Source organism: Callospermophilus lateralis, chromosome 11 (genome assembly GCF_048772815.1).
Source record: "Callospermophilus lateralis isolate mCalLat2 chromosome 11, mCalLat2.hap1, whole genome shotgun sequence".
NCBI lineage: Eukaryota > Metazoa > Chordata > Mammalia > Rodentia > Sciuridae > Callospermophilus > Callospermophilus lateralis.
The window spans coordinates 46,173,366-46,190,556 of record NC_135315.1 but is presented as its reverse complement, the minus strand read 5'-3'; the positions used below and the strand labels follow the sequence as shown (position 1 = coordinate 46,190,556).

Here is a 17,191-nt window from a genome sequence, read left to right as displayed (position 1 = left end):
CAGGAGAAGATGGAGATAAGCAGGATGCAGGGTCAGTACATCACCTCCACCCTAGTCTTAAGTGGGCCTTTGGAACATGAATTGTTCCTGTAGTGTCAGTTCTACCCAGAGTCAAGAAGCCAGCCTTGGACACCTGTGTCAGTCAGTACTAGATGCCTGCCTTCTACCTCCAGAGCAGTGGAAGCTGGGAAGGCTTATAACCTCTCTGACCAAAAGGAGAAATTATGAGCCATTAGCAGCCAACAATCACAACAGCTGGAGTAGAGGAAGTGGAGATGGGTAAACCAGCCAGTGGAAGTGCTTTGTGTTATTGGGGATTGTTTCTTGTTTCACTATATTTCTACTCAAATCTTTCCAACTCATAACTGGTCAACACCTTGAAGGGAATTCTTAATTATGGATGTATTCCCAACCTTTTTGGAAAGGACTGAGGCTAAATTCATAGCTAAACCAGCATCCATTAATAAGAGAGGTGAGGTGCATACGGTCTTCCTCCCAACAATCTAATCTTAGCTATGCACCCTGGAAAACCTACATTCATGTGCCTGAAGAAAAAAAAGTGAATAAGAAAAGTCATTTCAGATTGTTGAAAATGGTGAAAAACTAGAAATTACAAATTAAGACTTTCTTCTTCTCTAATGCATTTATTTAGTGCCATGAATTTCCCTCTCCTCATATTTTAGCTATGTCCTATAAATTTTGGTTATGTTGTATTTTCCTTGTAATTCAGTTCACTGCAGTTTTATTACACTTGTAACTTCTTTGTGGATTATTTAGGAGTGTGATATTTGGCTTTCAAGTGCCTGGAAATTTTCCTCTTATCTTTGTGTTTTTGGTTTCTAGTTGGATTTCATTGTGTTCAGAGAGGTGCTCTGTATGATTTCAATTATGTTAAATTTGTTGAGATTTGTTTTATACCCAGGATGTGGTCTATATTGGTGTATGTTCTGTGGCACTTAAGAGTAATGCTTGTTCTGCTATTATCAAAAGGAGTGGTCAATAAATGTCAGATAGATCCTGTTGCTCACTGTTGAACTCTAGTAGTTCAATCAATTGTTGAAAGGGGGATCTCGAATTCTCAAACTATAATTGTGGATTTGTCTGTGTATCATTTCAGTACTTTCAGTTTTTTCCCCACGTACTTTGCTTCTCAGTTGAATGAGGACACATTTCAGATTGCTATGTCTCTTTAATGGACTGACTTTTTTATTATTATGAAATATCCCTCTCTGTCTCTGGTGATTTTCTTTGTTCTAAAATGCTACCTTATATGAAATCGATATATCCACTTCTCTTTCTTTTCATTAACATTTGCATGTCTTTTTCAATCTTATTACTTTATATCTAAGATGTTACATTTTAATATTTGAAGAGAGCTTCTTGGGGACAGCATACAGTTGGATGATGTTCATTTCAAACATCCTCTGTCAATCTTTGTCATTTAATTTGTGTATTTATAGTTAAATCCATTGTTGGAATGTCCAGACTTAACATTTGCCAATTTATTTTCTGTTTGTATTTGTCTCCTCTATTTTTCTTTTCTGATTTCTTGTTTTTTAAAGAGAGAGAGAGGGAGAGAGAGAGAGAATTTTTTTAATATTTATTTTTCAGGTTTTTGGCAGACACAACATCTTTGTTTGTATGTGGTGCTGAGGATCGAACCCGGGCCACACGCATGCCAGGTGAGCGCGCTATCACTTGAGCCACATCCCCAGCCCCTTTTCTGATTTCTTTTTCTTATCTTCTTGTGAGTTACTCAAATGTTTGATTTATCTTTGGTGGTTTTGAGTATACCATTTTGTATAGCTTAAGTGGTTTCTTCAGGCATTTATATTATATAAAAACTTATCACATTCTAATGTTTTCATCATTTTAACAGTTCAAACAAAATATATAAATATTCCCTCCCTTTAAGGAATTCATTAAAACAGAAAATGTGATTACCCTCTGACCATTTTTTCTTTCTCAGGAAGTAGACCTACAGGAAAAGATAGATGTTACGTGTTACTTTTCTAGCCAGGATAGTTGATACTGATTTTCATGAAGATTTGTAGTTGTTACTATACAATTAGAACAGGAACTAATATGTCTTAAACTTGGGACATTCACTTGGATGTCTTAGTACTTTCATGAATAGTAATAAATATGAGAAAATTTAGTCATTATAATACAAAAAGAACAGGATAACCAAGAACTCACACCTATATGGATGAAGACCAAAGACATTATACCAGATTTGCCAAAGTGACAGGCTAGGTAAGGGAAATTTAGAATGGGTTGTGAAGAGTGGAGATGACCTTCAGTTGTATCCTTGAAACAACTACAGTATTGTGGACTGTATCTTCTTTCACTATATTTCTACTCAAATCTTTCCAACTCATATAACTGGTCAACACCTTGAAGGAAATTCTTAATTATGGATTTATTCCCACCCTACTTGGAAAGGACTAAGGCTAAATTCAAAAAAACAACAACAATAACAAATAGAGGCCCCATATCATGGGGTGAAATCTGGATAAAATGGAAAACTACAAATGGATGTAAATAATAGAAGACATGGATTGTATTGACAGAAGACATTAGATTGCAACCTGTACCCCTCCCCAGACTGTCTCCTTTTTTCTGAAAGCATTGCTTGGGCACTACCACTGATTGTCTCACCCCTACTGGTTGGAACAGGGGTTACCCTCTGAGTTGCTGAGATTACAGGCATATGCCACTGCACCCAGCTTCAATAGGCCCCCTAATACAGTCAAGAGTCAGTAAGCAAGACAGGCAAGGCTGCCACCTGCAAAACACAACATACAGTTTTATAGTAAACTTTTTTTTTAAGTAGAGGAGTACACTGTAAAAAAAATGAGAAAATTATTATATAGTTAAATATATTAATTGTATCCTAGTCTTTCATTGTCACTATTAAGTATGCTATGCTCTTATACAGTTGGCAGTGCACTAGAAATACACTGTGCTCTGGTGTTAGGACACAAGGACCCTAGGTAATGGGGAATTTTCAGCTCTATTATAATCTTATGGGGCCAATGTCATGCATACAGTCTGTTATTGACTGAAATATCATTCTGTGGTGCATAAGTATAAAATAAATGAGCAAATAAGCAACTCATAAAAGATGAACTTTAAAGCACAAATCCAAATCTTGATTTTCCACAGTATCAAACTCATAGTGGGGAATAAGGGAGGGGAACATTGAGAAGGTCCATGAGGGACTCAGTAATGAGACTCCTGAGGTAGAAACTTCTGGAGGGCACTCCACGGAGGGTATAGAGGAACACCTTCAGTTTCCCTGCAGAAGTCACTGGCCCCTTAAGAAGGAGACTTTGCCTCTGAGAAGTCTAACCAGAGCCCCCTTCATGTCCTTGTTCCGCAGGCTATAAATGAAGGGGTTCAGCAGGGGAGTCACTACTGTGTACATGACCGCAGCTGCTGTGTCCTCCACCACGGAGCTAGAAGAAGAGGACGAGGGGCACAGATAAGCCCTGATCACTGTCCCAAAGAACAGGGCAACCACAGAGAGGTGTGAGCCACAGGTGGAGAAAGCCTTGAGCCTTCCCCGGGCAGAGGGAACTCTAAGGATAGCTGACACAATCCGGATATAAGAGACCAGGATGAGCAAGAAGGGGATCAAAATAACTGCACCCCCCAGGAAGAGAAGTACAAGTTCATTGACATGGGTATCAGAGCAAGAGACCTTCATTAGGGGTCCCAGGTCACAGAAGAAGTCAGGAATAGTCTTCTTAGAGCAGAAGGAGAGCCGGAATATGAGGAAAGTGTGGGTCATAGCCACAAAGTTTGTGAGGGTCCAGCAGGCAGTCACCATGAACATGCAGCGCTGGAAGCTCATGATCACTGCATAGTGGAGAGGGTGGCAAATAGCCACAAAGCGGTCATAGGCCATTGTGGCCAGGAGAAAGATGTCCATGTCCCCAAAAGTCAAGAAGAAGTAGAGCTGGGTCAGGCATCCTGCATAGGAGATGGACCTCCTTTTGGTGTGGATGTTCACCAGGGCTTTAGGCACAGTGGTGGAGGTGAACAGGATGTCTGCACATGATAGGCTGGCGAGGAAGAAGTACATGGGGGTGTGGAGACGTGTGTCAGCACCAATGGCCAAGACAATGAGCAGGTTTCCAGCCACAGTGATCACGTACATCCACAGGAACAGCAGGAAGAGGATGCGCTGCTGCTCGGGCCGCTCAGAGAGTCCCCAGAGGGTGAACTCAAAGCTGTTGGTCTGATTCCCTCCTGCCATGATCCCAGAGGTCAGAGAGAAAGGTCTTGAATAAGCTCCATTAAAGCTCTGTAAAAATATTTCACTTCAGATGATTGGTGAGCATGCCATCCTCTGAACACTAGTGAAGAAGGAAAAATAATAATGTATTTGCCAATGTATTGACCGCCTACTATGCACACAGTAAAGTTTTATTAAATCCTGCTAAATACTTATGCTAGAAAGTATGGGGGACACAATTTAAGATACTTGAAGTTGATTTCACTACATTTTTATCTGATCCAATTTTATTTGATTGTACTTTCTCTTTAGTGGTACTCTCAGAAGAGTCAAAAAACAAACAGTACCCACTCATTGATTCATTCTACAGATATAGAGTATCACCTTTGGACCTGGTAGTGTTGGGTAAATAACATAGTGATCCTAAACCTGGAAGGATTTTCAATCTGATGGGATGGACATAACTGCCTGTATTAATGTCTTATCTCCATCATGTCGAATTAGGCCCCAACTTTCTTAATAAGACTCCTATAGCAAAAGAATCAAAACCAAGAATCAATAAATGGGATAGATTCAAACTAAAAAGCTTGAGAAACAGCAAAAGAAACAATCAGTGAGGTGAATAGAGAGCCTACAGAATGGGAGAAAATCTTTACCACAAGTACATCAGATAAAACACTAATCTCTAGGATATATAAAGCACTCAAAAATCTTTTTTTTAATATTTATTTATTTATTTTAGTTCTCGGCGGACACAACATCTTTGTTTGTATGTGGTGCTGAGGATCGAACCCGGGCCGCACACATGCCAGGCGAGAGCGCTACCGCTTGAGCCACATCCCCAGCCCTCAAAAATCTTAACACCAAAAAAAAAAAAAAAAAAAAACCAAATAACCCAATCAATAAATGGGCCAAGGGACTGAACAGACACTTCTCAGAAGAGGATATACAATCAGCCAACAAATATATGAAAAAATATTCATCATTGCCAGCAATTAGAGAAATGCAAATCAAAACTACTAAGATTTCATCTCACTCCAGCCAGAATGGCAAAAAGAATACAAATAATAGTAAGTGTTGGTGAGGAGTGTGGGAAAAGGCACACTCATACACTGCTGGTGGGACTGCAAATTGGTGTAGCCAATCTGGAAAGCAGTGTGGAAATTCCTTGGAAACCTTGGATTGGAACCACTATTTGTCCCAGCTATACCACTCCTCAGTGTATACCCAAAGGACTTAAAAACAGCATTCTACAGCCACACAGCCATATTAATGTTTATAGCAGCACAATTCACAATAGTTAAATTATGGAACCAACCCAGATGCCCTTCAGTAGATGAATGGATAGGGAAATTTGGTATATATACACAGTGGAACATTACTCAACATTCAAAGAGAATAAAATCATGGCATTTGCAGGTAAATGGATGAAGTTGGAGAACATAATGCTAACTGAAGCAAGCCAATCCCAAAACACCAAAGGCCAAATGTTTTCTTTGACATGAGGATGCAGACACATAATGGTGATAGCGGGGGAACATGAGAGGAATGGAAGAACTTTAGATAGGGAAAAGGGGAGGAAGGGGAAAAGAGGGGGAAAGAGGGTAGAAATGATGGTGAAATGAGTTAGACATCATTTCCCTAAGTACATGTATAAAGACACAAATGGTGTGAAAATACTTTGGGTACAACCAATGATTTGAAAAAATGTACTCTATATGTGTGATCTGAAATGAATTGCATTCTGCCATCACATATAACAAATTAGAATAAATAAATAAGAAAAAAATGTTTTTGATTCAAAGTTCCCTATCCATTCAAACCACTCTTAGACCTCATGTTGGACCTGTTCTGTTCCAGTGTGTCCAAAGTCAATATTCTGAGGACAAAATTTCTTATTATCCATCCTTCCAGAAACCAGTTTTTAATAATCAAACTATTTAATAAAGACCCATTAGGCACTCCAAGGTGTCAGTGAAACAGCGAAGAAGAAATCATAATCTCTAGCTCCAGAATCTCAAAACTGGTTGTACACACATGCACACACACACACACACACACACACACACACACACACAGAGAGTTTGCTATACAAACAGAACAAGGCAGAATCAGAAGGCTTCTGGGACAGAAATGTAGTTGAGAGTTTTACCAGAAGGGTGTGGACAGCATAGTGAAACAAACTCTTTTTTTCTTTTTTTATTGGGGGAGTGGGGGTACTGGGGATTGAGCTCAGGGGCACTCTACCACTGGGCCACATCCCCAGTCCTATTCTTTATTTTATTTAGCGACAGGGTATTAGCACCTCGCCATTGCTGAGGCTGGCTTTGAATTTGTGATCTTTCTGCCTCAATCTCCCAAGTCACTGGGATTATAAGCATGTGCCACCTCATGAACAAACTCTTGTACAAAGGCTAGGAGGAAGGAAACCCTGAACAGGCCCAGCACAGGAAGCAGGTGCTTTGAGCATGAGATGGAGAGATAATTGACTGAGATAAAGCGGGAAAGGGAACAAACTGAATATCAACTCTGGAAAAGTTCTGAATTGAAAGCAAAGAATCTGAAATCTTAGAAGTTATAAGGAGTCCCTAAAATTATTTGAGCAGGTAGAGATGTCAGGGCCAATACAGGAAAATCCCCTTCCCCTCCCATGTGAGGAGAGATCTGGAGTAGAATGGTTAGATGGTGATCAAAAAAAAAAAAAAATACTTTTGTTACTAAAAAAGACTAGGTTGGAGAATGTGTCTTAGCTATGTTTATTAGGCGAACCTTTTAGGACTCACCTGGAAGGAAATGTATTTTCTCTTTCATAAAGTAATTTGGAATGGATCGGAATGAAAAGATGCACAAAAGCAGAGTAGGCTAATGTAAACAAAAGAACATAATCCTCATATCAAGCATGGCAGAACTCAGGACAAAAAGGATTAAATGATATGCAGGCTGCCTAGTAAAAATGAAATTTTTACTAGTAATTACATTCACAATTACTAAAAATACAATACCTATGCTATCTGAGCACCAAGTCAAACAGCAAAATTTTCCTGAAGTAGAACTACAGAAGATAGAGGAAAACATAGAAACATATTAATAAAACAAGGCTTAAGTAAACTTGTAGCGTTCCAAGTCAGATCAATGATTAAAAGGTCAGGCTGAAGAATACTAAACAAAATAATAAAGTATGAATGTGTGTATGGGTGTACATATCTCTGCTTCAATCACAGCAATGAACACACTTTACTTTCAAGTGCCTATTGAACATATAGAAAAAGGTCACAGAGAAAAAAATCAAATAAATTCCAAAAAGTAACAATAATTCAACTAATGATCTCTGATGAAAATGAAATAAAAATTAATTATAATAATTAATAAAAAAATAAAAGAATAAAGTGACCTTTCAATCTGGAAAAGTATATAAATATCTTTATTAAATAACTCTTGGATTCAAAAGAATTAGATATTTTAAAAATCCAACTTTCATAAATGCATAACAGATTGTTGCCAACTATAGTCACCGTATGTGCTATAGAACACTGGAACTTATTTGTCCTATTTAACTGTATTTTGCCTCCTCTTATCCAACCTACCTCCTTTCACCACCATCCCTACTCTGCCTAGCCTCTGGTCAGCACAATTCTACATGTGTTGAATTGTCACATGGTACCCAGTAAATCTGTACAATTATGTGCTAATTAAAAATAAAATAAATTTTAAAAATACTTTTTAGTTGTTGATGGACCTTTATTTTATTCATTTAACTGTATGCATTGCTGAGAATCGAACACAGTGTCTCACACATGTGAAGCAAGCGCTCTACCACTGAGCCACAACCCCAGCCCCCTAAAATAAAATAATTTTTAAAGATAGGAATGGCAGAAACTTTGGAAAACAATAACAACAAAAATAATGCCAAATATCAGAAGCTATGTTATATTACTAACATGGTAATCAAATGAGAACTCACTGCCTTAAGTGCTTACATAGGTAAATATAAAGAATAAAATACATGAATTACGTATCTAATTCAAAACAGGACAACAAAAATAAATTGAAGGAAAGCAGTGAGAAAAAAATTAAGCCAAAATTGAATTAGAAATCAGAAAATAAAGTAAGAAAACCCGCTCAAAGGTCTTTTTAACAAATGCTCTTGGAAGATAGCTATGCTCACCACTGGACCACCAGTGCCACCCACCAACAAATGGTTTTGAGATAACTGGATATCCACTTTCAAAAGAATGGATTTGAACCCCTGCCTCAGATCATATACAAAATTAATTAAAAATGGATCAAAGGCCTCAGCATAAGAACTAAAACTATGAAAGTAATAGGAGAAAATACAGGCATAGATCTTCATGACCTCAAATAAGGCTATGGTTTCTTAGCTATAACACTAAAAGCACACATCATAAAATAAAAAGTGGTTAAAATGCACATCATTGATTTTAAAATATTTGTGCTTCAATGGACACTATAAATAAAGGGGGGAAATAGCTCATAGAATGTGGGAGAAAATTTTCACCATTTATCTAATGAGGGATTTAAGTCTAGACTATACAAAGAGCAATTACAATTCAATAATAATAAGGCAACTAACAACAATATATTTAAGGAATTGGTCCAAACACAAGTTTTTCCAAGCTCTCTGATCCCATATAATGGGGCACATTTTTCTTTAAGTGAGTCTATATAATTATCTTCTATGGGTACCTGAACTAATGTTTTCATAGGAAGAAAATAGTGGCTGTGGTTTTTGTAGACAATTATAAAATAAAATTGTTTCACACCAAACAAAAAAGAGACAAAGAAGGGGGGAAAGCCAGACATATCCATAGTGAGGTACAACTCCACACCCTCCAGTATTGCTAGCCAGATAACAAGTGTTAACAAGGATGTGCAGAAATTGGATCCCTTATACACTGCTGATGGGACTGCAAAATAGCTCGATCTCTTTGGAAAATAGTTTGGCTCAAAGGCTAAGTGTAGGGTTACCCTGTGACCCAGCAATCTGACCCCCAAGGAGTATCCAAGAGACATGAAAATGTACATCCATACAAAAACTTGCCACAAATGTTACTAACCCCATTATTCATAATAGATAAAAATTGAAGACAATCCAAATGCCCAACAACTGGTGAATGGCTGAAAAAACTGTTGCCTATCCATACAATGGAATAATATTTGGCACCAGAGAGGAATGATGCATGTTACATCATGTGTGGACCTTGAAAACATTACACCATATGAAAGAAGCCAGTCACAAAGGGCCATACTGTATGACATGAGTGTCCAGAATAGGTGAATCTACAGAAAGAAAGTAGACTGATTGCCAGGGCCTGGGAAAGGTGGGCAAGTGAGGCAGATGGCTAAGGAGTGAGGGATTTCTTTGGGATGATGAAAAGTCTCTGCATTCAGTTATGGTGATTATTCTGCAACTCCATAAATACTCTAAAAGCCATTACTTGGTATGGGGGGATTGTGTCGCATGGGTATGGTATGGGGGTTAAAACTCAATAAAACTGTTAGGTTTTAATACATAATTAATTTTTTAAGTTTCATTTATTCTTAAGTGACAAATAATAATTGTACATATTTATGGGGTATAATGTGATGTTTCCATATGTGTATACATCACAGAGTGAAATTTACAGTTAGGTAGGAGGAATAAATTCTAGGGATCTATAATTACTAATGTCCTACACATTTCACAATAGCTAAAAGAGGGGATTTGGTAAGGGGGGGAGGGAGAAGGGACATGAAAAGAGAGAAACTGTGCATTGAAATTGACCAAATTATGTTATGTGCATAAATAGACCATGGGGAATTTTACCTTAAGTATGTCTATAAAGCACCAATTAAAAAAACAATAAATAAATAGCAGAAAGACCCATAGAATAGAGGAAGGGGAACATTTATTTGCATAGAATTAAGCAAAGAAGTCTTATGATTTAAAAAAACAACATTAATAGCTTCCCCCATTTCCTCCCCCCCCCACCCGCCCTCCTCTTTCTCTTCCCCCCTTTCCTCCTCCTCTTCTTCTTCTTTTGAGATACAGACAGAGGTTTATTTAGGAAAGTAGAGGCACATTCAAGGTAGAATATGGGCCATCTTCAGAGGGAGAAACAGTGCCCCCCCACATCATTTCTTATTTTGTGTACTTGAGTTCTCTCTCCCTTTGATTAACAATTGATTTCTCTCTCTTTTATTGATTTATTTTAAGAAAAAAAATTCAGATAAAAATTTAACAGTTAAATTAACATATCCATCACTGCAAATATTTATCATTTCTCCATGGTGAGAACATTTAAAATCTTCAAAATGCTTTTATTAGTGCATTATAGTTATACATAATAGCCAGGTTCATTTTGACGTAATCCTACATGCATGGAATATAATTTGCTCTACCTAGATCCCCAGTCCTTCCTCTTTCCCTCCTCTCCTCTCTCCCTGGTTCTTTGAATGTGTCTCTACTTTCCTAAATAAACCTCTGTCTGCATCTCAAAAGAAGAAGAGGAGGAGGAAAAGGGGGAAGAGGAAGAAGAGGGCAGGGTGGGGGAGGAATGGAGAAATATCAGGAAGATATTAATGTGTTTTTTTAAAATCATAAGACTTCTTTGCTTAATTCCATGCAAATAAATGTCTAATACTAGATGAAATAAAACTGTGGAAAAGCCAATACATCAAAAATAACCCTGGAATGGATAGAAAATCTAAGCCAACTACATTCCACAATGGAAAATAAATGATTGTATTTATCATTTTTCTCTTATTAAAACTGTGATAGAAAATACTCAGAAATTTCAGGAGCTTAAAAAGAGAAGGATTTGTTTGCTCATTTACATTACATATGAACTGAAGTTGTGTGTACCTTGATTAACTGTTTCATGTGCCCTCTTCATTCAGGTTTCCATGCTGAAGAATCAGCCCTTCTTTGGGATGCCTTTCTTCGGTAAAAGAAGAAAAAAGCAAGACAACTTAATAGAAACACAATAACTTTTAAAGAGTTTGCCTGGAAAGGACACACATCACACTCAGTCAAAGATTTGGGGTGTATAATCCTCTTTCAGGTAAAAAAGAAGACAATTGCTGACAAAATATAGTCTGGCCAGGTGTGATGGTGCATGCCATGTGATGAAAGAGAAGAACTCATATCAAATAAGATCAAAAGGGAGAGCGGGCAAAATACCTAAGTGGGAAAACTTCAAAACAGGTATTCAAGACATATGAGAGAAAACTCTCAAACTCTAATTAAAGTATCAGTTCAAGAAACATATATAAGATTATAAAATAGGGGCTAGGGTTGTGGCTCAGTGGTAGAGCACTCGCCTAGTATACATGAGGCACTGGGTTCAATCCTCAGCACCACATAAAAATTAAAAATAAAGATATTGTGTCCACCTAAAGCTAAAAAATAAATATATTTTTTTAAAAAAGATTATAAAATGATGCTAACACCATTCAATGAACAGCTGATAGAAACAGTTGTTTGTAGGATACCAAACTAACATCACACTGAGTACCACCTGATCACAGAGAGAAACAGAGTTTTACCCAGTTATTTCTCAAATCCAGTAGGAGTTCTTAGCATTGGTCAGTCATGGCACACAATATCATATGATGAATTTTAGCCAAAATTATGTAACTTAAATGTAATCAGACTGCTAGAAATGAACTTCTGGTTATAGGAATACAGGATCCCAAGGAACAAGCTATTTCCACCAGGAGGAAATGATCAGAAGGATCCAACAGCCCATGTCACCATGGGCACAGGGGTCAACACGGCTTTGTGTTGAATGGCCTGGGCTGGGACCTGAAAATTTGAGAAAACAAGTTCCAGGTGATGCTGATGCTGCAGTCAGCAAACTTGATTAGGAGAAAGAGGAGATAGGGTCTCTCTCTTCATGCAGTCACTGCTATGAAAAATGAACTGTCATAGACTAAAAAAACTATAGTGGGAATTTCAACAATGAGCCACAATGCATGGTCCTGGATAGGATTCCTATTTTGACAAACCAACTTGAAAGGGTAATTCGGGGGATAACTGGAAAAAGTTGAATATGGACTAGTGATAGACAATAATAAAGAGTTATTAATTAGACTGTTATAAAAATGTTACTTGGGGTATAAAAGGACTGAGGGTTTTTGTCCCATTTTTCTTTGTTTATTAAGATGCAGGATAAATATTTAGGGGACTAAAGCCACAATAATTATAATTTACTTTAAAATTTCTTGGTATAAATATGTGGATTTTGAAAACTTGTACCAGGTGCAGATGATATCTATATGGATACTCCAGAAAGGACTATCTGCTTTTTAAAATACAAATGTAAGACTCTTCCCAACAATTCAAATGAAGGAGACAAATAAATTGAAATAATAAGAAAATAAATCCTAGTTAAAGGGAATAGAGATCCAAGATTTACTCTGAGAATTTCAAAACCCCAAAGGAAGTAAAACATTAGAACCAGAAGCAATTTTTACTAAAATGGAAGGGTCACACATTTGTAAACCTAAAGGGTTCTATGAACTCTGCACATAATTTTTGAAGGATAAAAAGATTTATACATTTAAACATCCTAAGATTTTTCTTTTAATTTCAAAGATAAACAGTCATCAAATACTAAACCACATGTATTAAGAGTTTACTGTCCAGATGATTTCCAAAGTGCTCTTCCCAACGTGCTCTACCTTCTTATCTTGTTTACCCTTCATTTTGTATCAAGAAGAAATAGGGTTTGAATCTTGATTTTTACACTAAAAAGCTGTGTGAATTATGCAAGATCTCTGAACATCAATTCCTCACCTGTAAGTGGAGTCCATAAATGACTTCTTCTTGCTACAAAATGAAGCTTAAAAAAGATAAGACAGGTAGAGTACGTTGGGAAGTATCAGGTCACAACATAAACATCTCAAAGGAGGCTCATGGGCTATCTGCACCTTGCTGGCTATCCTGACATACATCTTTCCTGCCCCTATTTTTAACACCACTATAATTTACCACAATATCACCACTATAATTGGTAAGTCCAGCTTCACCACCAGATGCAAGCTTCTGTAAGTCATGGCCTTGTGTGTCTCATGATTCCCCAGTGTCTGAGGTAATGCCTGGCACAAAAGAGATCTTCAAGGTACATAGGATGCCCCAAGTAATGGAATACAATGAACACTGGACACGCACCACTCAGCCCTTCCATTCTGCAGAGGGAGGCACATGGAAATGAAAGGAAAGATACTTTCCCTGAGTTTGTGTGGAGGTTTCTGGAGAGGTTTCTGGAGAGGTTCTGTCCACTACCTCTGTATTCCAAGAAGTTTAAAACTCTGCCCTGTTGAGCTGGGGATATAGTTCAGTTACCAGAGTGCTTGCCTCGCATGCACAAGGCCCACACAAAAAAATTTTTTAAAAACTGTCCTGTCTGCAATCAGGTCCAATGAACCAACCATAGGCTTGCCTTAAAGCACTTAAAACCGAGTAAGAGATTAATAGACATTCTCTGCTCCCTCCCGTACGTAAAGGATAGGATCAGTCCCATAGGAAGGAGCTTCTCAGCCAAAGTACAGGTCCCCTTTCCTGGAGTACCCACCTTTCTAAGTTTCATCTGGGATGAGAGTAGGAAATCCAAAGACTTCACCAGTCAGTCCTCCAGCACCTGGGGTTCGCTTGTTTGAGAAGACTTCCCAGGCTACACCAGTCTCGGGGGATCCTCCTCCATCTGCTCTTACCCATCATTTGCTTTCTGTACCCCGCTCACCCAAAAATCTGCTCACTCCAAGACTGTCTGGAGAATCTCTTGTCTTTTGGCTGAAAAGACTTTCAAGCTTACATCAACTTTCCTGCCAAACTGTGCAACTGTCAAGACTTCATTGTACTTTCATTATCAAATGATGAAATTTTGTCTTCTCTATTTGACTTGGGCTTTCTAGAGATGAAGAGCAAGCTTTATTTACACAATCCCCACAAGACCTAGGACACAGTAGCTTTGCTGTGGTGAACAGGGGCCCTCTCATGTCCCACCCTAGTTGTGAGCCTCACCCCACTGCCTGTGCCCATCTCAGCCACAATTACAATGACCTGGTGCCTCCTCTTCAGTCCTCTAAGTCAGGGACTTAACATGAAAAAGCTGTCAGCACTCTGAGACTGTCTCTGTCTGGAACCAAGAGTATGATAACAAGCTTGCTTGCCTCCTCTGGTGCAGTGGAACTTTCCTGCATCCCAGCTGCAGCTGGATTGCAGATGGGGGGGGAGTTCCTTTCATTAACATCAGGACCTCTGGAATAGCCAGAGTCTCAGTCCTGGGCTATAAGAGGACTTATCCATGTATTTACAACCCAGGTAGAATCAGTGTGAGCTCTCTAGTGTCCTCTGGGAGGCTGGAGCTTCATAATTGTCCCATGCCCCACACATTCCCTCAGGAGCAATTTCTTAGAAGGGGAAAGATAAGGTCCAGTGGCATTGGGCTTCCTCCAATAAAAACTACAAATAAATAACAGGTAGAGGTATGTTTCTTATACTGAACTAAAGGGCCCATTCCATCCATTAAAAAAGAAAAAAATATCCTTTGGTCTACAACATTTGAAATTATTTTCTTTAAATGAAGTCAGAAATGTGCTCTGTTAGTATTTCATCATGTGGAATTCTTGTGGAAAGGGAATAACTATTCAGATAGCAAAAAAATGTATGAAGTCATTTTCATTATCATTTGGACATGGATTTTTTTTATCACAGTCTTTATAAGAAAAGTTCTTCCTAGGGATAGAATTTCAACTCATAAATTTTGAAGCCAGGATGGCATTAGGAAAAAAAAAAAAGCAATACTGAGCAAACATCACAGTAATAGTTGTTGCAGGATATTCATTTATGACAAAGGAAAATTAGTGTCTGCTCAGGACACACTTCTGTAAATATCACCTGTTTTAAGTGATTAAAGAGTCAACATGCCTGTATTAGAACAAATCATGGGGCTTCTGATACGATGCACTGAGAAGAACAAAATATTATTTCTGTGGTATTCCTGGCAGAATGTGCACAGCCTGAACCTCAGTATAAGAAAACAGCAGACAAAATCCTTACAAGGCAATTCTGGAGTGATATCAACAAAATGGTGGTCAGCACTGAATGCCAGTGCCCAGATGTCCCACTCCTCATTGCAGAGTCTCACTTCCTCCCCACCAGTGCCCTTACCTAAGCATGGCACCTGGCAGGATTGAGCACTGAAATGGGGCTGAAACTTTAAACCCTCACCACCAGAATCCAGAATTTTCCTTCAAAGAAACAGGCACTATTAACAAAAGGGAAACTGTAAATAAAAATATTGGTTTTTGTAGTTACAGAGGGAAGCCATATTTCTGAGCTGGAAATCAGCTTTGAGGTGTGGTTCATTTGATCCACTGTAATCAAATGTCAAGATAAGAAATTAAACAAAATACTCCATTTTACTCCCTGTCTAGGATAAAGACCTAACTGACAGTTTTCAGCTGTAAGCATCCTGTTCAGTTGTCAGATAATCATCTCCTTGGAAAAAAAAATTTTTTCAAGGTACTTGGATTTCAAAGATTACATTTATGTAACTGTCTTTATTTGTTAGATTTGTTTTTAAATGACACATGATTGTTGTATATATTTATGGGGGAATGTGTGATGTTTTGATGCTACCATACATTTTATAATGATCAAAACAGGGTCTATGGCATAATCTTTCATCTCAAGTGAAAATGAAAGAAAAATCAAGATGAACATAGCATTTCCAACAACAGTCTTTCTCTAAAGCAGGCAGCTAATGCACAGCTCATGCTGCTGCCAGGAATGTGAACTAAAGTCTTCTGCACCCTTCCACTGCAGGCATCTGGAATGACAGGTTACATGATGGGGCACATCAAGAGGTTTTTGGGCCCTTCTTTTATGGACATTTTCATTCTGTTAATACATTCTTTATCTTCTTTTGGCCGCTAGCCACTCTTCTTCACCTTTCAATAGAAGTTTCAAGTTCTCCCAGTCTTCAAATACACGGTCTTTGTTAAATTATTGAGAGGTAAAATATAGATTGTTTAAAGCTATGTCAAGAAAATGCTATAAGAATATTTTCAGTATTTTCATTTAATTTTGCAAAAATAAGAAATAACCTGGCTGGGTATAGAATGTTGAGTTGTAAGATTTTCTTCTGGCATGGGTGTTTTCAGGAAAAATCTCAAGGCACTTTTAACTCCTATTTCTTTTTAAATAATGTGTTATTCTTGGCATTGACATTTTTCTGGAAAAAAGTCATTCTTATCAATAAATACAAAAATATTGGTTGTGCATGGTGGCACCTGTAACAACACCAGCAACCTAGAAGTCTGAGGCAGGAGGACAAAAATTCGAGGCCATCCTGACAACTTAGCAAAACCCTGGCTCAACATAAAATGTAAATAAGATATGAGGCTGTAACTCAGTGGTAGACCACCCCAGGCATCAATCTCCAACATTTTGTAACAGGGACAATGGCAAGAACATGTGTCTTAACTCACCCTATTTGAGATTAGCTCTGCTTTACAATTTACACCTTGTAAAGTTATTTTTTGTTGTTGTTGTTTTTGCTTTTGCCAAGTGTTGGAAATTATAAAAAAAAAATCGCCTTTGAATGAATGATATGCTAATGGTTGGACTCAACTATTGCAGGAAAAAGATATAAATATTGTTCCCAAGATCACCTCATCAGTAATCTTCCTTTAGTTTTTCAGAGTCTGGGACAGTTGATGGTCTTCAGATAATATCAAAGTATGAGCCAAGGACTTTCAAATTCTGTTCTATAGTTACAAGTGGAATACTGTTTAACATGCAAGGATTAATGTGTCTATCTAAAGAATTCTAGAGATGGCCTATGAGATGAAAGTTAATTATTATCCCAGGGATATTCTGAAAGAAAATAAAAGAAACACAGCCCCTGGATGACAAAGACCCCATTCAGTAGGTAGCCTTCC

At 37.9% G+C, this 17,191-nt stretch overlaps 1 protein-coding gene across 1 annotated transcript; it reads right to left on the bottom strand.

Moving 5' to 3' along the window:
- Nucleotides 1-3,310: 3,310 nt before the first annotated feature.
- Nucleotides 3,311-4,264, bottom strand: LOC143410017 (olfactory receptor 1P1-like). The gene has a single exon (XM_076870690.1). The coding sequence runs from the start codon at nt 4,262-4,264 to the stop codon at nt 3,311-3,313; it is 954 nt and encodes a 317-aa protein (XP_076726805.1).
- Nucleotides 4,265-17,191: the final 12,927 nt, after the last annotated feature.